The sequence below is a fragment of the Sminthopsis crassicaudata genome, chromosome 1 (genome assembly GCF_048593235.1).
Source record: "Sminthopsis crassicaudata isolate SCR6 chromosome 1, ASM4859323v1, whole genome shotgun sequence".
NCBI classification, from domain to species: domain Eukaryota; kingdom Metazoa; phylum Chordata; class Mammalia; order Dasyuromorphia; family Dasyuridae; genus Sminthopsis; species Sminthopsis crassicaudata.
Window position 1 is genome coordinate 42185810 of NC_133617.1, and position 23236 is coordinate 42209045.

At 36.6% G+C, this 23236-nt stretch overlaps 1 protein-coding gene across 2 annotated transcripts in view; it reads left to right on the forward strand.

The window, feature by feature from the left end:
• The window catches only part of ADGRD1 (adhesion G protein-coupled receptor D1), a 435558-nt gene that overhangs the window by 376769 nt on the left and 35553 nt on the right, over nucleotides 1-23236 (forward strand). For both annotated transcript variants that reach the window (XM_074299712.1, XM_074299710.1), the window contains one exon: nucleotides 20962-21053. In XM_074299712.1, the coding sequence (XP_074155813.1) occupies nucleotides 20962-21053 (92 nt within the window). The remainder of the gene's footprint in view (nucleotides 1-20961; nucleotides 21054-23236) is intronic.

The following is a 23236-nucleotide window of genomic DNA, read 5'->3' on the forward strand; positions in this document are numbered from 1 at the left end:
TTACCTTCAAGTCACTGATTTGTACCAGTGGAAAAGCTTCCATAACGGGAATTCTTTGTGAGGCAATTAGATGTTGCAGTGGAGAGAGGGCTAGGTCTGGAATCAGGAAGACCTGAATTCAAATCTGGACAATTACATCAATCAATTTATAAAGCACCTACTATGTCCTTGGGATATGAAGGAAAAAAAATTCTTGTCTTTAAAGGACTTGTATTTTCATGAGGGAGATGGGAAATATATATATATATATATATATATATATATATATATATATATATATATATATATATATATAGAGAGAGAGAGAGAGAGAGAGAGAGAGAGAGAGAGAGAGAGAGAGAGAGAGAGAGAGAGAGAGAGAGAGAGAGAGAGAGAGAGAGAGAGAGAGAAGTATGCAAGATAATTAAGAATTAGGTAGAAGATGGGTGTAATCTTAGAGGAGAAGATATAAGCAGGGGAGAAAGAGGAGGGGAGAATGGGGGGAGAAAGAGCAGGTACAAACCAGGAAAAGGCCTCTGGCAGCTGAACTGAGGCTTGAAGGAATTTACAGATCCTGAAAGTCAGCCGTACAAAACACTCTGCTCAGCACTGGACAAATATAAGACTCAGACAAGCACAAGCGTAGAGGCTGGAAATGCTGAGTGAATGTCCGGTTTGGCTTTGCTATAGAATTCATAACTGCGCTCAAAGAGAAAATAAACAAATATTCACTAAATGAAATTGAACTGGGACAGTATAGACCAAGGGATATATCTGGGCTGATTCTAATAGTAAATCTCAATCTTTCTCTGTCTCTATCTCTTTGTGTGTCTTTCTCTGTGCTTCCTTTCTCTGCCTCTCTCTCTGTTTCTCTCTTTTTTCTTTCTCTCTGTCTGTCTGTCTCTTTTTCTCTCTTTCTCATTCTCTCTCCTTTCCCTCTCCCTCTCTCTCTCTTTTTCCCACTCCCTCTCCTTCCCCTTCTTTTTCTCCCTCTCCCCTCTTGTCTCCCTCCCTCCCACTCTCTCTTTTCCTCTCTCCCCTTTTCCCCTCCTCCCTCTCTCTCTTTGTCTCTCCAACTCTATTTCTGTCTTTCTCTCTCCTTTTCTTAATTTATTTCTTTGCCCTGCTTTATTTTTCTTCCCTTTTCCCAGAACTGCTGTGAGTTGAGCCTAGGCCGTGAAGCCCTATTTAGATATTCCCCATAACTTTTTTTATTTTTCTCTGATGTGGCTATTGCAGGAGCTTGGTGAGTCCGAGCACTTTCTTCTTTTTAAGTACCTCAGGTCTCCAAAGCCAAGTATCAAGTGCTTCTTTCCAGACCCCCTGTGACCAAAAGCTTCTGTCCCAGCCAGTGCTAACATTCAGAAGCTGGGATTAGAGAACATGAAAAGACTTCCCTGACTTATCACATGCTGCTTGCTCAGCAAATGCATTAATACCAATTCTTTGATATACCATGGGTGGGTCAAGACCCCATAAGGATGTTTATAGGCCAGACTGGGGACTAATTGGACTGCCAGTGGATAGCCCTTTGACAAACAACCTTTCAACTGGATTAAGACACTCTAACTGTCCAGGACCCCTATTCTGCCAATGATTAAGATGACACTTACCAAAAATGCTTCTATCTTTAATTTTCAAATTCTAATGCTTCCTACAGAAAAGAATCTCTGTATTTAAGCTGTACATTACTATCTGTCTATATCATGACCATAAATAATTCTTGTAATACTGATATTAAATCAAACATTTGGATTTCACCAAATTAAAGCAAAGCTGAGATCTGTAAAAAAAAAAAATTAATGTCATCTTGGAGCCAGATATATTTCAGAAAATCAAGGAATAAGATAAAAACCTGCATCTCTAAAATATGCATTCCTTTTTTCTTTATCCCCAACTCCAAATTTACTCCCCAAATATTAATTTGGAAGCTAATCTGCCTTTTGTTCAGAGTTGGGTGCCACTGACTATGGAACAGACCTATGCAGTTTAATTAGAAATTAAAGCAGAACAGAAGATGTTTAAACACTTGATTTAGCCTTTCTTAATTAAAATGCTACACAAATGCTCCTGCAGCCATGGGTAGGTGCAGCCAGGATCCTCTTTGGCTGATGGGTTTCCAGAGAAGAAAGAAAAAAAAATATTCTAGGTTCATTTTTTGTCTTTGCATCCCCAGTATCTAATTAATTAGAGTTTGGCACATATTAGGTCTGTTGAGCAGCTTGATGATAAAGTGAATAGAGCACTGTACTTGGAGTCAAGAAAATTCTCTTCCTGAATTCAAATATGGCTTCAGCCACTTCCTAGCTGTGTGACCCTGGGCAAATCGCTTCACCCTATCTGCCTCAGTTTCCTTATCTGTAAAATGAGCTGGAGAAGGAAATGGCAAACCACTTTAATATCTTTGCCAAGAAAACTCTAAAATGGGATTGTGGAGATTTGAATATGATTAAAACAACTGAACAACACTGCAGGATTTGGGTATAGAGGCAGAGGATCTGGATTCAAATATATTTCTTCCACTTATTACCTGGTTGAATCTGTACAATAATAATAGCTGACATTTATGTAGTACATTTAAAGTTTACAAAGCACTTTATATATGGTATCTTATTTGATCCTCAAAACAATCCTGGAAAGGAGGTGCTTTTACTAAGCACATTTTACAAAAGAGGAAACTGAAACTCAGTTGCCTGAGGCAACACAGTGGGTGAAATCCAATAACTTATGTTTTGTTGCTTCCTACTCCAGCACTTTATCCACTGTGTCCCCTTTGTTTTTCCTCATCTGTAACATGAGGAGGATTGAATTAAATATCTCATAGGTTTCATCCAGCTCTACATCTATGAGCCTAGGATTTAAGTATTTGATTTATGGTTAGAGACGTCAGGTCCAAACAGATCTGCCATTTATCACAGCGTAATCTGTGGCCATCTAAGTGACCTTGGGCAAATCACTTAACCACTTAATTTTTGGTGTCCCAGACAGAAAACAAGGGGGTTGGATTATATATAATGAGCTCTTCTACTTAGTATTAAAGTCCTTTATAATTCAGTGCCTTTCCAGTCTCCTTCACTCTGTGGTCCAGCCAGACTGAACTTATTATTCCTAATACACAACACTCCTCTTATCTCTCTCTCTCTCTCTCTCTCTCTCTCTCTCTCTCTCTCTCTCTCTCTCTCTCTCTCTCTCTCTCTCTCTCTCTCTCTCTCTTTTGTACTAGTTGTCTCATAAGCTCCCAAGCTCTCCCTCCTTCCCTTCATTTCTTAGAATCCCTTGTTTCCTTCAAAACTCAGTTCATGATTCCTAGGAGACAACTTTCCTGATCCTTTCTCATCTGCCCCCTATCCGATGTGCTTTCCCTATCCAATTGCCTTACGCTGATTAGGCTACATTCAGCATATGTTTATATTAGCACATGCTATCTTGCCCATCTCCCCTCCTTCATAAAATATAAGGTCTGCAAAGGGCAAAAACTGGTTCATTCTTATCTTTATATCACAGGTGCCTAGTTCAGTGCCTGGTAAATAGAAAGTGGTTAATAAATGCTTGTTGAATGATTTAATAAAAGGAAAATCTAATGCCAGAGTGGTAATTCTTTGATTATCCCTTAAATAGCAATTTGAGAGCAGAAGCTTGCTGCTAACACAATTGGCTAATTTTTAGGAAGGTCAAAGCTTTAAGAAAGAAGATTATGTATATAATATATATGTATATATTGATATATGAAATTAAAGATCTGGACTAAATATATATATATATATATATATTTGTATGTATATCCAGGAAATATATATATATATGTATATATATATATATATATATATAATATGTGTGTATATATAATATATGTATAAACACTTATGTTTACATACATACATATATAAATATATATGTATATATATATATATACTTTAAGATGCATATATATATATATATATGCATAATATATATTGTTCAGCTGAGAGATGCAGAGGATGGGGTATTGGACCTGTAGTCAGGAAGACTCAACTTTCTGAGTTTAAATTTTAGAATTTTACTAGCTGTGTGACCCAGGGCAAATCACTTTACCCAGTTTGCCTCATTTTCCCCATTTGTAAAATGAACTAGGGACAGAAATGGCAAGCCCTCCAGCATCTCTGCCAAGAAAACCCCTAACAGGATCACAAAAAAAACAGAAAAATGACTAGACAACAACAAATGATTTATGTATATGTGCATATATATGCATATATACACATATGCTAACTTTTTTTGTCAGGTATTTGAACTTAAAAAATCCTATGCTTTGGGATCTGAGAAGTACACAATTTTTCCTCAGTTTGAATCTCTTTTCTAGGCTTGTAGTGTCCCTTACAATTGGGTGTGCTTTTCAACCAAAATCATGTGATTTCTCTAAAAGAAAATATAAATTTCACATCTTAGTTGCAATGATATGAAATGAGTTCTCATTATTATTTTGTAGCCTACTGTTAGAGGACAGGGCATTCTGGTCTAATCAATTGGATGATTCTAGGAATTACTAAGGATTACCAGGAACAACTCTTTAAGGCATTCTTATTTCTTAAAGCATTCATTTTCTACATGTCTTTGCTACTTGATTTTTTAATCAATTGTATGGAAAAAATAGCTAGAATTATAGAGAAAATGACAGATTTCAAAAATCTTTAGAAGAATGTTTTGAAACAAAGTAGCTTGCTGGTGGTCCTAGAGGCAGCTAGATGCCACATGGCTAGAGTGCTATTTAGAGCTAGCAAAATTGGAGTTGGAATCTGACTCAGATACCAGCTGTGTGATCCTGTAATGGCTCAAATTCTCTCAATCTCAGATTCTTCATTTAATAAAACAAAAAATGTCAATATCACTTTGTGAAGATCAATTATTATTGCTTTTCCTAAATACTGTTATAAGCAGTAGAGTGTTTCCAAACTAGCTTTGTCATGGAACTGACAGATCCCAGGAAATCTATTTCCAGAAAGACCTGAAGAAAGACCAGATAAAAGTATCTTAGGGGAGATTTTGCTCTAAATATAAGAAAATAAGTATATTTTAATGCCAAAAAAATCATCATCTATACTAACAGGTTTTAACACATGCAAAATTTTACATTTACCATTGTGGATGGAGAAGTGAAATTATCATTGGGATTGTATTCCTTCACACTGTGTGGAATCCTTGGGAGCTATAGAAAGTGATTTGGGATGGTGGAGACTTTAAGAGCATAACATCAGTTGAATTATATAAAAAGTAGACATTTCTATGGTTCTTTGAGATTTCAAATCAACCTGTCAATCAGTAAACATTTACTAAGGGCTTACTATGTGTCAGGCAATATCACACAGCTAATGTATCAGGGGCAGAATTGAAATCCTAGTCTTCCTAACTTCCTAATTCCTAGTGTCCCATTATTGTTGAACCTAGGGAAAAGAAGATTAAAAGGGAACATGAGAGTAACCTTAAAATATTTTAAGCATTGTCCTTATGGAAAAGGCATTAGATGTATTTTGCTTGGCTCTAAAAAGTAGACCTGGAGGCAAATACTGAGATTTTGGAATGTTGTGAACCTAGTAGAGAATTGAAGCTGTGACTATGGATGAGCTAACAATGGAAGTATGGAGGAAGAAGTTCAGAAGTCTAAGGATGGAAGCAGGTCTGCTCTGGGAAAGCTAACATTTGTCTGTAAACTCTTTCTGTTAACCATGTGATCATCAGGGAACCCCTAGAAGCAGGGGAGACATGGCAAGTGTCAAGGGATGATTCATAGGGAGCATTTGTGGTCACCAGATGTGTCCATGGCATGGTAGAGAGTGGTTTTCTATAACCCCTTGCTTGATGTTTACAAGTGGAAAGAATGGTTTACTTGGGAAAAGAATTGTTTTTCTCCTAGACCATTGGACTGCAAATTTGGGGGCTGAAGCTCATCAGAAGGAGCATGCACAGTCTCAATCCGAGGATTAATGTATTTGACATTGATGTGGTGCTTTACCTTTTTGCAAAGTACTTGCTTGCAGTTCATTAAATTTCAGTTGTTTTTCCTCCAATCCCACTCCCCCAAATAAAGCAATAAGGTAGGGTCTGCATGAGAAAACTGTTCAGACAGATTAGGCTTGGTCAGCAAGACAGAGTGGAGTTTTGGAGAAATGTGGGCTCTGGAATCATGGAATGTGGGTCCCCTATAATCTTGACAAAGCTACATCATTATTTTGGGTCTGAGTTTCCTCATCTGTAAAATAAAGGGATTGCTGGAACCACCTCCATCCTTTGCAATCTGCACTTGGAATATCATCTCTACCTCCTTCTCAATGAAAAATTAGACTCTTCTTGCCTTCTCTGCACCTAATAGGCAGGTAGTTTTGGCCTTATCTTGAGATGATCAAGATTACCACAACATTTCCTTATATTTCCATTCCATGCTACTACTTTCCTTCTGGTTCTAGCTCATCTTTGTTAGAATATAAACTTCTTGAAAGCAGGGACAAATTTGTTTGTTTATATTGATATCTCCAGTGCCTCAGTTGGTATTTCTAGTGCTTAGCCTCCTGCTTGACTTAATTAGTGCTTAATAAATGTTTATCTTTTCACATGATACAAAAGATCAGAATTGGGATTTGAAACCAGGACTTTCTAACTAGTTAACTTCCTAGCTGCTATTCCTTACTGCTTCAAGATAGGAAAAAAACTACCTCTACCAATTTTTTTTTCTGGCCAGAAAGGTAGAATATCAATTAAGTCACTCCTGATGCAGCTGCCTTCCCAAACAGAGTAGGGAATTCTGAATAGCACTGATGAAGCTCACATCTATTTTGTTCATGCCCTCTGCTATTCCCCATAGTTCCCAAAGACTGCAAATCCCTCTTTTAAGCAGGCTATTTCAAGGGCAGAGGAATGGATGGGGAAGGATTTTGTTCTTTGAGCTCCCCATCCATCGCATGACTAAACAGCTCTGAGCCCATCCTCTGCTTGAGCTCACAACCACTGGCAATGGCTCCATGGGTAACACTTTGTCCTGGAGCTGTTTTCATCCAGGGCAGTTACTGCATGTCTCCCATTGGGATGCTCTGGGAATCATTGGCAATCACTTTACTAACCCAACCTTTTAAAGGATTACAAAGGATTGGATAAAATGTGTCTTTCACTCCCTTTCTTCCTTTGGGGACCTTGCATAATTATTCTCCTCACCAGCTCCAGCTTCAAAAATTTTCCGTAAGAGGAACTAGCTGACTTCAATAATTTAACTTGGCTATCCAACACAGTAAGGGGTTGGGGGGGAATTAAAAGAGAAAAAAAAAAGACAAATGGCAAAATTGGGAAATAATCCAATTTTTTAAAGGCAACATTGCTGATTCAGCCTCTGCTGTTTGACTGCTGACTTGAGTGCTATTAGATTCTAGGTTGAGAACAAAACTACCTTCTGCCAAGGAGGCAATTTGAATTTTCTTCTCCCTCTGATTTTAGTCTGTGGTAGAGGTAGGATAGTCTCTTTATGTAGGTGCTGATTTATGATGGTCTTTGTTGAAAAATTCTTCTACTCAAAAGTTCTTCCTCTTGGCACAGTACCTGAAATTCCACCATTAGAGCTTTATTATCCTATCAGTGAATGAGAAGGATTCCCTCAAGGAAGAAATGGGGTAACAGAGGGAAATAAGTGGGTGCTGATTTAAGATAGTCTTTGTTGAAAAGTTCTTCTACCTGAAAGTTCTTCCTCTTGTCAGTGTTTGAAATTCCACTATTAGAGCTTTGTTGTCTTATCTTTCAGTGGGAAGGAATCCCTGAAGGAAGAAATGGGGTAACAGAGTGAAATGAAAATGGATCATAATATATTAAATTTAATATGGCTGAAATATGCTTTAGAGGTCAGAGAGAATATCCTCTTCATTTTCATAGATAAAGAATTAAGACCCAAACATATGAAGTGATTTGTCTAAATATAGGTAGTCAGCAAGATTAAAATTAGGTCTTTGGCTCTATGTCCTATGTTCTATTAGAAAGAGTTAGAGCTCACAAAACAAAAAGTGTTGACATTTACATTTTTGAGGAGTCAGCATGTATTTAAATACAGGTAGGACCTGAGGCGATCTGGGATATTCTGGTCAAGGGTCTTGCCAGTAGTGGGCTGGGAAATATTTAGCATCAAGCATTCTGGACAAAAAAACCCACACAAATTTTAAAATTTAATTTTCATTATTAACATTTTCTCCATCACTTTCTCTAAATTTAGACAATGAACAAAACAATATGTCAAGCCCTGATTTGTTGATTTCCAGAGTGTAAATGCTCATATTGAAAAATTAACAATTGTCTCTTGAGTCATTTCAAGCTGACTTCAACATATTGTTAGGTGAGGCTTTGATCTAGACCCCTTCCCATCCATTTCCCTATTCACATTTCCACCTGCATTTTCAGAGACAATAAAAGAAAATTATTTCCCTTATGACATATAATCTAGTGCTGAATATAATAGGCAAAATATAAAAAAGAAATTAGACTGTAGAGGCAAGTAGAGCAATCATCTTCACATGGTTTGGTTTGTCAACTTGGTCAAAACAAAATGACAAAAAGAGGAAGGAATACAGTGGGATACACATCTGTGTAAATAGATGATACAAATCTGGCTAATCATTTGGAGGACAATGAAAGGATCCCCCAGAAGATCTTTTTAGACTAAAATGTTAGGCTTTATTAGCAAAAGCCTGTAAATAATAAATAAATCTGTACTTGGGTTCAAAATGTTATTTTCACAAATGTAAGATTGACACCTACATTCAAATTCCACCTCTGGCATCTACTATCCCTGTGGATGGTCAATAAGTTTCTATTTCATTGTTAATATGAAGGGGATGTTGAGATAGTTAGGTGGTACGGTGAATAGAGTTCTGGGCTTGAAGTAAGGAAGACTTGAGTTCAAATGTGGCCATATAACCCTGGGCAAGTGATTTAAACTCAGTTTCCTCATTTGTAAAATGGGGATAATTATAGCATCTACCTCCATGGGTTATTGTGAGGATCAAATGAGAAAATAACAATAAAGTACTTATCATAGTGCTTGGCAAATAATAAACACTATATATATTTTTTTGTTGTTATAATAATAATTATCATGATGGAAGGAGGTACCTTGCACATGTGATATTATAATTTGAAAAACTGGACAATTGGCTGTTTCTAGTCAGTTTGAGCTGCAAACTCAAACTGGAGTTCCCAAATTGGAGCTCCAAAACACTCCTGGGAGGGAAATTGGGTGGGAGTAGCTAAGTGTCCTATTTACCTTGCTTTTCTTCAACTTGTTAATGTCTTTTGGTACAGAAGATAGAGTATTGGATCTAAAGTCAGGAGTTAAATCCAACCTCATACATTTACTAGCTGTGTGACTCGGGGCAAGTCACATCACCCTTTTTGCCTTAGTTTCCTCATCTATAAAAATGAACTAGAGAAAGAAATAGCAAACTATTCCAGTATCCTTGCCAAGAAAACCCTAAATGATGCCAGAAAGAGTCAGACATGAGTGATACGACTGAATAACATCTTAAAATATGTGGAAATAAAAATAATTATTCCTTTCTGCCGTGCATGAGAGTGATTTTCTCTACTGAAATGTCCCTATAAGCCTAAAATCTCTAAAATAAAAAAGCTCTCTTATTCTACCACAGATATTCCAGAAAGAGGTAGCAAAGAGATCCATCAGGACTTTGACCTGTCATCAGCCATCTGTTGTCTTGTTCTTTTTTTGCCATGTGCAATGTAATATTAAGGAGAGGCATAAACAACTGTATTTCCTTTGTAATGGGAAACAGTGGAGACAGAAAGCAGATTGCTGGAGTACTGATCAAAACTAAGGAGGATTGTTGACGCACAGATCTTGCTGATTTTCCCCTCCAGATCGCTAGCTGGCTATAGGGTTTACACCAAAGTGAATTTTATTAAATATAAGTCCTACAATCTATAAGCCTGATCCTTCTTGGTATGGATATCTGTTAGGGCCAAAAAACCTTTTGTTACTCTTGTTCAGTCCTGTTCAACTCTTCATGATCCCATTTGGGGTTTTTTAATCAAAGATACTGGAGTGATTGCCATTTCCTTCTCCTCTTCCTTTAAGCCATCAGTTCCCAACAAAGCTTAGCTCACTTGCTACCTCCTCCAGGAATCCATTCTTCATTTCCTCCCTCTCTCCAGTGATTATTATGACAATAATATTAATATTATATTATTGTTAAATTTATTAATGTTAATAATATAATATAATATAATATAATATAATAATATCTCTGAAATTACCCTGTATTTTCTTTGTATTTGTTACATTCACTTTTTCACATTCAAGTTGTTTAGTTTGTAGAGTACAAGCTCTTTGAGGACAAGAGCCATTTTAATTTCATCTTTGTATCACCTGTGCTTGGTACAGTTCTATAGTAGAGTAAGTACTAAACAAATGTTCAAAGAATTTAATTATAATAATTTGTAACCAAAGCCAGAAAATGGCATTGTAGCTAAATTGGATGCTTCCTAACTTCCACCCATTATTCCCTATTCTGCCCATTGGGATCAAGCAGAAGTGCCAAAAGAGAAGTAGTTGGGTATCAGTTATTCACCTTTTAGCAAGGACTGGAAGAAATGGATATACATGCTGATTTAATAAGCTCATCTGATATTGAACCCATGAAATTCTTGACTGATATTTTGTTTTTACTAAGGAACACCCTTAATTTCTATTGGGCAACAATATACATTGGAATAGAAAAGTGGACACAACCTAGAATGCCATTTGTCCAATTTTTTAACCTTTCTGTTTGTTTCTCTTATGACTCCTTTGATGTAGAGGAGATGTAAAGATATCTTCCTCATGAGAAGCTATTATTCTCTACGGGGTGAGGATGGACAGAAAATGAAGAATGGGCAATATTTTGATTGGGAATGGTTGGAGTAAGGATGAGGAAGGAAGAAAGATGCTGTTCAGACTAAAAACAAAGAGAAAAATGATTTTAAAATAATACCTGTGGGAAGATTGGGCAATAAGCTAAAGGAAATTTTTTTATCCTTTTAAAAAGGGCCCTTAATAAATGACTTTTGATTATTTGATTGAAAATCCTTTTTTTTTTCAAATCAAGAAACTAAGTTTCTTGATGTTATGTGAATTTTCTAAGATCATGTAAGTTATTCTGAGAAGTACAGTGATCTAAAACTCAAACAACAATGATCCTTGTGGGCAGCATCTTGACTTAACAAAATCACAAATTAACATTATTAATATTTTGTTTTAATTTATTTTGTTAAACATTTCTTAGTTACATCTTAATACAGTGATGATATACTCAGTGAAGTTGATACCTCTAGTGTAGTAGATGCCACATTGGACTTGGAATGAGGAAAAAAAAATCTGATTTCTGTGCTAGATGCTTAGCCTACCCACAAGCAAGCTAATTTTTCTATGAGCCTGAAGTGTCTCACCTGTAAAATGGGGAAAATAATAACACCTTCCTAGATAGGTTTTTTGGGTGACTTCAACGAGATAGTGTACGTCAAGAGCTTTGCAGACCCCAGAGTCCTATATAAATATCAGCCATTATGTAGCAGATTTGGGAATTGCATCCACGACCTCTGACTGTAAATCGGGTGATCTTTTCCTATTTAAAAGGATAAAACAATGTTTTCCTTTAGCTTATTGCCCAACCTTCCCATAGGTATTACTTTTAAATCATATTTTCTCTTTGTTTTTAGTCTGAACAGCATCTTTCTCCCCTCCCCATTCTTACTCCAACCATTCCCAATCAGGATTAATAGTCCCAAGCATCCATTTGTTCAACCAACAGGTCATTATCTTGTGAGGGACAACAAAGCCAAGAGCTATGAAGGCTCTGTTCTGGGGCTGGTTGCTGCTGGAATTTAGCCATGATTCAAAAAAAATGAGAGAATCACATATAAGCACTTCTAGTGGGTTTTCATTTACAATGAATAGGAATAGAGGAAGCCTTGCTGTAAGTTATTTGCAAGAAAAACAACAGTAGGAATTGTGAACTCACAGATTATTCAAGTCATATTTCTCTGATGGCTATCCAACAATTATCAAAGAATCATTCTTGCTCAAGATAAATTGCACAATGTTCTGTGAATGAAATTGGGATAGGAGAAGAAAGAGTGGTCAGAGAAAGGAAAATATTCGCATTCCAGGTTATTTCTTAGCTTCTTTAATTATTCTAGCTAACTCACTTTAATTATTCTTGCTAACTCAATGTTAAGTAATTTCTGTTGTTTCTATGTTGTTAGACAGCAAATTCAGTCAATGCTCTTTAAATTCAGGTCTTGATGCAAGACTCTACTTACTTCACTTTAATTAGAACTGTTTTTGGAAGGAACCTTCAAGGCCATATTGATTAACTTATTCTTGAAGAATTCCATATAGTGGTGATAGTAGAAGTAGCAACAATAGCAGCAGCAGCAGTAGTGATAATAACAATAATGACAATTAATAATAATAAAGTGTTAATGATGATGATGGATTACCTTACTCATCCTGGAAATTGTAATTTCTCTTTGGTATCTCCAACTTTATTCTTCTTGTGTTTGTCTAATCCATCATCAAATTGAAGTTGGGTTCCACAGAGCACACATAGCTTCTTGCTCTATACCAAGCTTTGGATCAGTGGTCCTCAAACTTTTTAAATAGGGGGCCAGTTCACTGTCCCTCAGACTGTTGGAGGGCCGGACTATGGTAAAAACAAAAACTCACATTCTGTCTCTGACCCTCAGCCCATTTGCCATAACCCGGCAGGAGGCATAAATGTCCTCAGCGGGCCCTGGGTGAAAACAGATAAATAGAAAATTGAGAGATAAGAGGACCCAGGAGACTGAGGGCAGTTGGGAAACATATTTTTCATTAGAAGGTTGAAACATAATTTTCGATGAGATAACCATCTTACCAAAATAAATGATAATGCTAATAGTCAGATGAAACAGATTACCATAAATATTTCACTTTATTAATCTTCTGATTTAAAAGGGAAGATGGGATGCATGGTTCCATTATCCCTTAAAATAGAATTGCAGCCCTTAACTTGTTTCATCAGTGATGTTTCTGACATTGGGCAGAAGGACCTTGTCAACACTTTATTGAGAGGAACCCAAACTGATGAAACTCTCATTACATTCTAGGTTACACACATCACGCTCTGGAATCATCACTCATTAGGAGTTTACTGGAGGAGGCTCAAGACTTGAGATCTTCCAAATAACTGAGGAGCTAATCCAGGCAATAAACATATAACAAAGAGCCTAGGCTCTTCTTTTTTTCCTTTTTTAATTTTTTTCTCCCTGAAATCCCAGATTGGTTTCATGACTGCCATTATCTCTTAGTATAATTACACAGCTATGTGGCATGGGTGGCTGTATTTTGCTATGCCTTGTTTCCTAATGCCTTAGCAAATTTTCTCAGTTGAACAAGGCTTGGGGGTGGGGGTGGTTCTCATGCAAAATGAAATGAGAAAAGACTGAACTCAAAGAACCTGCAGAATATTTTGAGAAATAGATTCAAGAATGAATCCTAACAGCGTGTAATGCAAACAGTTCAACCCTATTGAAATATTTCATTCCAGTTTTTAAATACAGGGACTGAAAGGCAATTAAGGGTGCATGGTTGCTTATTAATCACTTGTAAGCTTTTTTATATTTGCAAAACAGTTTATAGTAATTTACTATGAGTAATGCTTTAGTGTGAACCTCTCTCCCAAGTCTGTTCTAATCATTCTTTTCTTTTCTTTTTCTTTTTTTTTTAATAGCAGAGACAGAGTAACAGAAAAAAATAAAGTAGGTGGCTCAAGGCCACATAACATTTTAGGAAGTGGGGATTATAATCCCTAATAGTAATATAAAATTAGGGAACTTGGATATGTTAATTCTAGAGACATAACTAGAGTGGAATCACTGGAGTTTGATCCTAGATGTAAATTTGGAGGATGCTAATATGCATCTGTGGGTATGCTTCAGCCCTTTTAAAGGGCTAAAGCCCCTTTAACCTCAGAAAATTGATTCAGGATGCATGACATTTGGGGTGTTTGTGGGTGAAATGTACCATGTTCATTCCAAACACACACACACACACACACACACACACACACACACACACACACACACAATTCTAGTTGGTTCTGGCTACTAGACTGGGGAATTAAAGGTCCTAAGTGAACAGGATACTAATTAATAAGCCAGTTATTATGTGGCTATTATGTGTGAAATACTGTTAGCTATTGGACATAGGCAAATGTAAAGTAGTCTCTCCTCTTGAGGAACTTACCCTTTAACAGGGGAGACAAGATAGACAGAATTCATATAGAAAAAAAACAAAACAAAACAAAACAAAAAAACAAGGCTGCCCCTTATCCCTTTTCCCCAGCATTCAGGTCATACTGGTTCCTAAGAGCTGATTATTAAATTATCAATGTAAGTATTTATATTCAGAAATCAGAAATGGGAAAATAGTACAAATAATGGCTCGAGTTATTGTTTTCTTGGTTATCTAGGGTTAAGAGAGTGACGGAGAAAATATGAATAATGAAGAATAAACTTAAAAGTGTACCTTGTATGCATTTTTTTCAAGGGGGAGACCTGATTATTAAACATTTACCAACAGTCCCTAGCCCATTGCCTTCTACTTTGTCCCATCCTGATTCTTAGAACTGAGGACAAATGATCACCTTACAATGTGGGATTTGCTCTAAGTGTACAACTTCCTCCCAAAAGGAAAAAGAAAGATAGAAGTTCTATCTTCCTCCTATTTTTCCTTTCCATTTAATCCTTTTTTTTTGATTGCCCTACTTTGAATGGGGAAACTTCCTCCTTTCCTTTGTCACCAGTGGCTCTGGAGATTGTGGCAAGGAGCCCTTGTTCTTCTCCTAAATGTCTATCATCTCCTGAGTTGTTTTCATTTTATATATATTTCTGTTGGAGCCAACATCTCTGCCTTCTGCAGAGTAGAGATCAGCTAAACCATTTTCTCTGAATTTCTGCTCCCTGAGTCAGTAGAAGATTAAAGATATCAAGGTATTGGAGAAGGATGAGCCACAGGGGCATGAATTTCAATGCCTGTTTGCTTCTTATTCAAACTTATACTCACAATGAAGGTCATAAAACGGGGGACACCATGGAGTCTGTTTTAGTCCAACTATCTCCAGCACCTGAACCATGACTGGTTGTTATTATTGGTGATGGTATTGTCATTGTTGGGAAATAGGTTAAAGGAATGAGAATAAACCTTCAATTTAGTTGAAGAAATAGGGACACAGTTGACCCTGTGAAACCATAAAGCTCCTGCTGGGGAAATAATAATGTGTAGATGTTTTGGTGGAGAGGAAGGGAGAAAGAAGTCACATGTCTAATGATTTCCTATTTCAACTAATTATTCTAACCACTAAACTTACCTTTGAGCCTCCTTATTACCCCCTCTAAATTTCTTTGCCTGAGGCAATATCCATCTCTATTTTGTTACTATTGTTCAGTGATTTTAGTCGGGTCTGACTCTTCCTGGGATTTTTGTGGCAGAGATATTAGAGCCCTTAGCTTTTTTTTTTTTTTTTTCTTTTACAGTTAATTTTACAGATGAGGAAACTGAGGCAACAAAGGATAAGTGATTTGACCAGGCCCTAGGTAGTAACTGTCTGATGCTGGATTTGAACTTAGAAAAAGGAATCTTCCAGACTTTAGCCCATCATTCTACCCATTGTACCACCTAGCGATGTTATCTATATATATATATATATATAAATCTGCAAAGTATCTGTAATATAGTGGAAAGACCCCTGGACTTAGAATCAGAATATTTGGGTTCAAATTCATAGCTCTATTTCTTGTAACTTTGACAGGTTATACTCTTTACAGCTTCGTTCCCTCTATTAGATAACAAGATAATGGTGAACATGAGCAAATGGGGGCAATCCACTTAGTACTTGTGCCTACTACATGCTGGGGATACAAAGACCACATACACACATGTATAAATTCTATTTGGGGAATAGATAATACATGAAGAAGTAAATGCTACAATATGCTTTAAGAAGGGAGAAAGGGCACGAATCAAGGAAAGCTTCACTGAGGAGGCAGCATGTAAGCTGAACTTTGAACAAAAAGAAGGATTCAAGCAGAAGAAGGAGGAGGAAGAAAAAGAATTATTGGAATTTCTCTCTATATACATATATATATGTATATATATATATATATATATATGTATAGATAGGATTCTGAATTTGGACAGAAAGTAATGTGCAACTTGTTGAACACAGAATGCATGAAGGTCAGTAGTAGAAATAAGATAGGAGGCCCTTAAATTCCAGACTGAGCACATACCAGATATTATGGTGAGCCACTGATGGTTATTGAGCAGAGGAGTATCATGATCAATTAGTGTTCTAGAAAGATAATTTTTAGTAGCTGTGTGAACAAAAAATAAGTTGTAAAGGGGAAGGACTTGAGTTAGGGAGAGCAAGTAGAAGGCTTTTCAAATAGTCCAGATAAAATATTAGGTGGGTCTGAATTAGGGTATGATTTACGTGAAAAAGGCTGATTTTCTAGATATGAGAGATGTATTAGACATGAACTAGACAGAGCTTGGCAAGTGATTGAGTAATGAAGAATGAAAAATGGAAGAAGACTCAAGTATTACTTTTAGGTAATATTCTTAGTTGACTTAGTTGTCTATGCCTTCAACAGAAATAGGGAAGGTTGTTGGAGGGTTTTTAATACCATAGCAACCCTCTGAGACATATGCTATTTATTTTTTCCATTTTTCCATTTGAGAAAACTGAGGCTGAGAAAGGCTATGAATTGTCTATATTATCCAGGAATAAAGATTACCTTGCACTTGTTAGTACATTCTTTGTAGTTCCAAAGTGCCAGATTTTAGGAGAAAGGGTTGAAAAAGATGGTGAGCGTCAGGAAGAACATGACCAAGATGATGACAGGCTTTGAGGAAGACCCTGACACTTGAATATCGGTTGAAAGAACTGGGAATGTTTAAACCAGAGAAGAGATGCCTAAAGAGTCAGGGACAGATGTAATCACTATATGAAAGATTGTCTTGTGGATTGGAGGATCACAAAATTATAAGTTTAGATCTAATGGGAGATTTGAGATGGATCCCTTCATTTTACAATTAGGAAAACTGAGACCCATTGAATTTATGTGACTTGCCCAAGATCACACAGTTAGCAAGTGTTTGCACAAATTTCAAACTCGATGTTCCCAATTTTAAGACTAATGCTCTAGTCATTTCAGCTTTTTCTAGATGGACCCAGATAGAACCCATAGGCTAAAGCAATAGATGGAAATTACCCACAGGCAAATTTCACCTTGATGTAAGGAAAAAACCAAAACATTTCAATAGGGAATAATGTCCCATTGTGGATTGGACAGCCATGGGAGACAATGGAACCTCCTCATGAGAAATCTTTGTGCAAAAGTTGCTTGACCAGTTGTTGAGCAATAGCTGGGATGAAACATTCTCTGAATTACCTCCCTCCCAACTTGGAAAATCACCATGGAATCCATCATACTTTGAGTTGAGAAATGAATAAATAGTAAGGGAGTAGAGAAAGAAAATTGAGAATATCCTTTCTAGGAGTCTGATCCTGAAAAAGGAGTAGAGACAGAATAATAGATTAAAAATGTGGAAGGATCAAGCACAGATAAGAAACAAAATATGCTTGTGGGCATCAGGAAAGAATCCCTCGTTGATGTTCAGTCATGTTCGACTCTTTGCGACCCTTTATTGGGATTTTCTTGGCAAAGATAATAGAATAGTTTGCCATGTCCTTCTCCAGCTTATTTTTATTTTTATTTTTATTATAGCTTTTTATTTACAAGACATATACATGGGTAATTTTATAGCACTGACAATTGCCAAACCTTTTGTTCCAATTTTCCCCCTCCTTCCTCCCCTCCCCCAGATGGCAGGTTGACCAATACATGTTATATATGTTAATGTATAAATTAAATACAATATATATATATATATATATATATATATATATATATATATATATATATATATATATATATATATATATATATATATATATACATGTCCAAACAGTTATTTTGCTGTACAAAAAAAAAATGGACTTTGAAATAGTATACAATTAGCCTGTGAAAGAAATAAAAAATATAGGGATTGGGAATTCTATATAGTGGTTCATAGTCATCTCCTAGAGTTCTTTTGTCCAGCTTATTTTTACTGAGGCAAACAGATAAAGTGATTTACTCAAGGTCACACAAGCAAGTGTCTGAGACAAGTTTTGAACTCAGATTTTCCTGACTCCAGGGCTGGTGCTCTATCCCCATTTAGCTGCTCCTCACACCTCACAAATGAACAAATATGGCCAAAAAGGGGAGTAACCAGTGATGAAGGTATAAAAAGATAGACACGCTAATGCATTGTTGGTGGAGCTGAGAATTGCTGCGACAATTCTGGAAAGCAATCTAGAATTATACCAAGTGCCTAAATCTCATACACTTTGACCTAGAAATCTCACTGCTAAACTTACACCCCATAGAAGTCAATAGTAAATAAAGAAAGACTCCACATAGACCAGAATATGTACATCACTTTTTTATAGAAGCAAAGAACTGGAAACAAAGTACAGACCCTCTCAGGGTTTCCACCACTTAGGACTATGCCTTGCACATAATAGGTGCTTAATAAATGCTGGTTGACTTGGAGTAGCTGTGAAGATAGTGAATACACAATTTATTATTGTTTTTACATAGGAAGGAACCAGAGCTTAGAAAGACTAAATGATTTTTCCACAGTGACAAAAGTAAATATTACAAGAGGATTTGTACCCATTTTCCTGCTGCAAATTCCAATGTTCCTTTCTCTTTGTGCTCTGGCTTCCATCATCCAGCTAAACAGAAAGCCTTCTGTGATATACATGAAGGAGAAAGAAGACCATATAGAGATATAATTATATTATATAGGATATGTAATAATTATACATATACCTATTTATATATACATGGATATATGGATATGTGTGTATTGTATATACATAGCTCTATATATGTATACGTATATACATTTGTATTTTCATTTACCTATATAGAGATATATCTTTATGTTTGTATTTATACAAGTGTGTGTACATGCACATCTATAACAAGACAGAGAAAGAAGCCATTTACAAAGGCAGGCTCTTTGCTGTGACTTTAGCTCCCAGACTCCTCCTCTCTTCTTCCTATGGAGTTTACCAGGAGGTACATCAGTCTTTGGACTCTCCCTGATGTGTCAGTACTTCCACCCCCACTGTTTTTAAAAGACCCAGAAAATATTTTTTTCTTGCTTATGGATAAATCTACCCAAGAGGAGGATTTGACTTTCTTTGATAACATTCAATTTCCTTGAGTGTAAAATTTTTTAAAAAAGATTTCTCTGACTGAGGCTTCTGATGTATTGAAAATATGAATGTGTTTGTGTGTGTGTGTGTGTGTGTGTGTGTGTGTGTGTGTGTGAACTGCTCTTGGGGGGAAGTTTTTTTTCTCTGTCTCTGTTTCTCTTTCTCTGTCTTGGTCTCTCTGTCTCTATTTCTCTGATTTGGTCTCTCTGTATCTGTCTCTCCATCTGTCTCTGTCTTTCTCTATCTTTCTCTCTCATGATGAGGGAGCTGTGTGGTTCAGTGGATAGAGATCCTAACTTGAAGGCAGGAAGAAGAAATCAAGACCTGCCTATTTACTAGCTCTTTTGGCTCTAGCTAAGACACTTGATCACTGACTGCTTCAATTTCTTCATCTGCAAAATGGAAGTGATAATTATAGCATCTACCTCCCAAAGTTATTAGAAGAATAAAATGAGATAAAATTGTAATGTACTTTGCAAACCTTAAATGCCTGTTATTATTATTTCGATTCACTGCAGTCACTGTTAGTAATGGGGAAGTTATCTTTGACATCTGCAGAAAATAAGCAAATATGTTTCATAAACTCCTCAATTCCCATGATCTTCTTTTACTGCATTCCCGACAGCTCCCGATGTTTACCTCTATCTCTTGGAGTTAGCAAAGCATCTTCCTCCCACATAAACCATCAGTAGATGGCTGCCTGGTGGACAGGAACTGTTGATTACACTGGACTCTATGCAAAATAAAGTCCTAGCTCCTCTTGTTTAAAAAGATTCTATTATTATTATTATTACCATCATCATCATTTTAATAATCATGGGCAAAGTAGAATGTTTCCATGTATAAAGAACAGAATAGAGAGACTCATGTGTGAAATGGAACCTCTATTCCACAGAATTTTTGTATACATACATGCACATTTATACACACATATACATATATGTATATATTTATGTGCATATGTATATGATTGTGTACATGTGTTGTGAATATGTGAATGTGAGTAGTTGTAAATGTATATGTGTATATGTGTGTGAATGTGTATGAGTATATATACATTTATTAATGTGTATGAGAGCATGTGCGTGTGTTTATATGTGAATATATTGTGAATGTATCTTTATGAGTGTATGTGTTTAAATATATATGTGTATGAGACATGTGAGTGTGTGAATGTGTGTAAGTGTGAATATGTACGTATGAGTGCGAATATATATTTTATATATGAATGTATGTGTAGGAGAGGATGTTTGTCTATGAAACTGAGCATAATAGTAACAATTTTCTCACTTTTTTGGGTCTCTTGCTGTTTTCTCTGTATTTTTATTAGTGCTAACATTTTATGCTCATTTTCTTTTCTTCTTCCTTCTCTTCCTTCTAAGAGAGATGAAGAGTTTACCAAGAAACAGAGATGATATGAAAAGGAAAGATATCAATAAAATTGAACACATTTTCCCTTTATGCTTGCATCATTATCACAACTCAACAAAAAACTCCTCACCTCTCCTGCCCCTACCAGAAGCCCTCCCTTGTAGCCAGTGAATAGAGAAAATGAGCTCATTCCCAGCATACTTTGCGTCCTGACTTTCCCTTGTTGGTTTTCATTGGGCAGGTCAACATTGGTATTCTCGTGGCTGTGACCAGAGTCATCTCCAGAATCAGCGCAGAAAACTACAAGGTCCATGGAGAGGCGAATGGTTTTAAGTAAGTGCTGTCTCCTTGGTGTTCATGTGAAAACACGTTAATACTTCAGGGGCTCAGGCTGGGGAGGCAGGAGACCTAGAATCTGTCTTGTTCCCAAGGTGGTTCATTGCTAACCATGTGACTATGGCCAAGTCACTTCTGCCTCTAGACATCAGTTTCCATATCAAGAAAGGGTGGATGATATATCTTTCCCTGGCTTCTTCTTGGGACATTGGTAAGAAATGAATATCCAAACAAGAGTGACAAAGCTTGGGAAATGGGAAAACACAGTCCTTTGTCACGGCTCACATTTATATAGTAAATGTGAGCTTTGTGAACTATTTTACTTACATCCTATTAGGTAATCCTCACAATAATCCAGTGTGGTGGATTCTCTGTTTATTTCCATTTCACAGATAGGAAAATTAAGCTTCAAAGAGGCCAAATAAGGTTATATAGCTAGTAAGCATCAGAGGCAGGAATTCAATCCATGGCATCCTGACTCCAGATCCATCATATTTATTTGCCTCTAATATAACAAACCTTAAAATTCTGGCTAAATGCTAGTTACTAGTAATTTCTTTCTTTCTTTCTTTCTTTCTCTCTCCCCCTCTCTTTCTTTCTTTCTCTTTCTCTTTTCTTTCCTACCTCCTTCTTTTCTTTCCTTTTCTCTTTTTTCTTCCTTCCTTCCTTCCTTCCTTCCTTCCTTCCTTCCTTCCTTCCTTCCTTCCTTCCTTCCTTCCTTCCTTCCTTCCTTCCTTCCTTCCTTCCTTCCTTCCTTCCTTCCTTCCTTCCTTCCTCCCTCCCTCCCTCCCTCCTTACTTCCCTCCCTCCTTACTTCCCTCCCTCCTCCTTTTTCTTCTTCTCTTCCTTCTCCTCCTTTAAAGTCCACAGATGTCATATAGTCCTATTTTCTCATTTTATAAAGAGGTGGCAGAATAGTAAAGAGCAATGAAGTATGCTATATTATGGGAAGACTAGAACACTTAGGTAACATAGTGCATAAAGCATCCAGCCTGAAGATAGGAAGACCTGAGTTTGGATGCAGACTTAGACGTTTACTAGCTGTGTGACTCTGGGCAAGCACTTAACCCTGATTGCCTCAGTTTCCTCATCTATTGAAATGAACTGGAGAGGAAAATGGGAAAGCACTCCAGTATCTTTGCCAAGAAAATCCCGAATGAGCTCATAAAGAACTGAAAACAACTCATCAGCATCATCAACAATAAGAACTATACAAGAAAAGGAAGATGAAGGTCTCACTATATTCAACCCTTGTCAGACCTTATCTAGAGTATTGGATTCAATCTCTGCTTCCATGGTTTAAAAAAGGACATTTAGAAGGGGAGAGAGTCCAAAGGAGTCCATCTAGAAGGGTGAAAAGCCTTTGATCTTAACTTTATGAAAATTAGTTAAAAGAACTAGATGACTTTAACTTGGGAGAAGAAAGACTTAGGGGCTATTGTGGAGAAGGGATCTGGAAGCAGACAGAGAGCAGAGCCAGGAGCAATGAGTGGAAGCTATAGCATTTTGTGGAGGATTTAATTTTGAGCTGCAAGACCTATAATTACCTATAATTACCAGCTGTTTAAGTAAGCTCCTTTTCTATTTTCATAGGTGTATACTTGATGTTTACTTAGCACAGAGCCTGGTACACAGTAGATACTTAATAAATACTTATCAAAATCAGCTATGATAGACTTGGCTCTTCTCAGCAACTCAATGATCCAAGGCAATTCCAGTAAACTTTGGATGGAAAATGCCATTTACATCCAAAGAGAGAATTATGGCGACTGAATACAGATTGAGATGTATTATTTTCATCTGTTTTTTTTTAAATTTCTTGTGGTTTTTCCATTTTGTTCTGATTTTTCTCTCCCAACATGACTCATGTAGAAACACGTAAAAATGTATATGTATAGTCTAAAAAATTAAAATTAAAAAGCAAAGAAAAATACTTATTGATTGTTGGCAATGGGCAAATCAATGAGCTTTTCTGGCCTCAGTTTTATCATCTGTAGAATCTGTAAAATTAGCTTAAACATGGTCGAATTTCTAGATGTAAAGCTATGGTGATATTGCCAAGAGGCAAATTTAACATGGATGTAAAGAGGAAAACTTTTCCTCACCATAAAATGTATTCAGAAGTGGGGTGGTCTGCTTAGGGAGGAGGTGGCTTCCCTTTCTTGGGAAGTCCCTGAGCA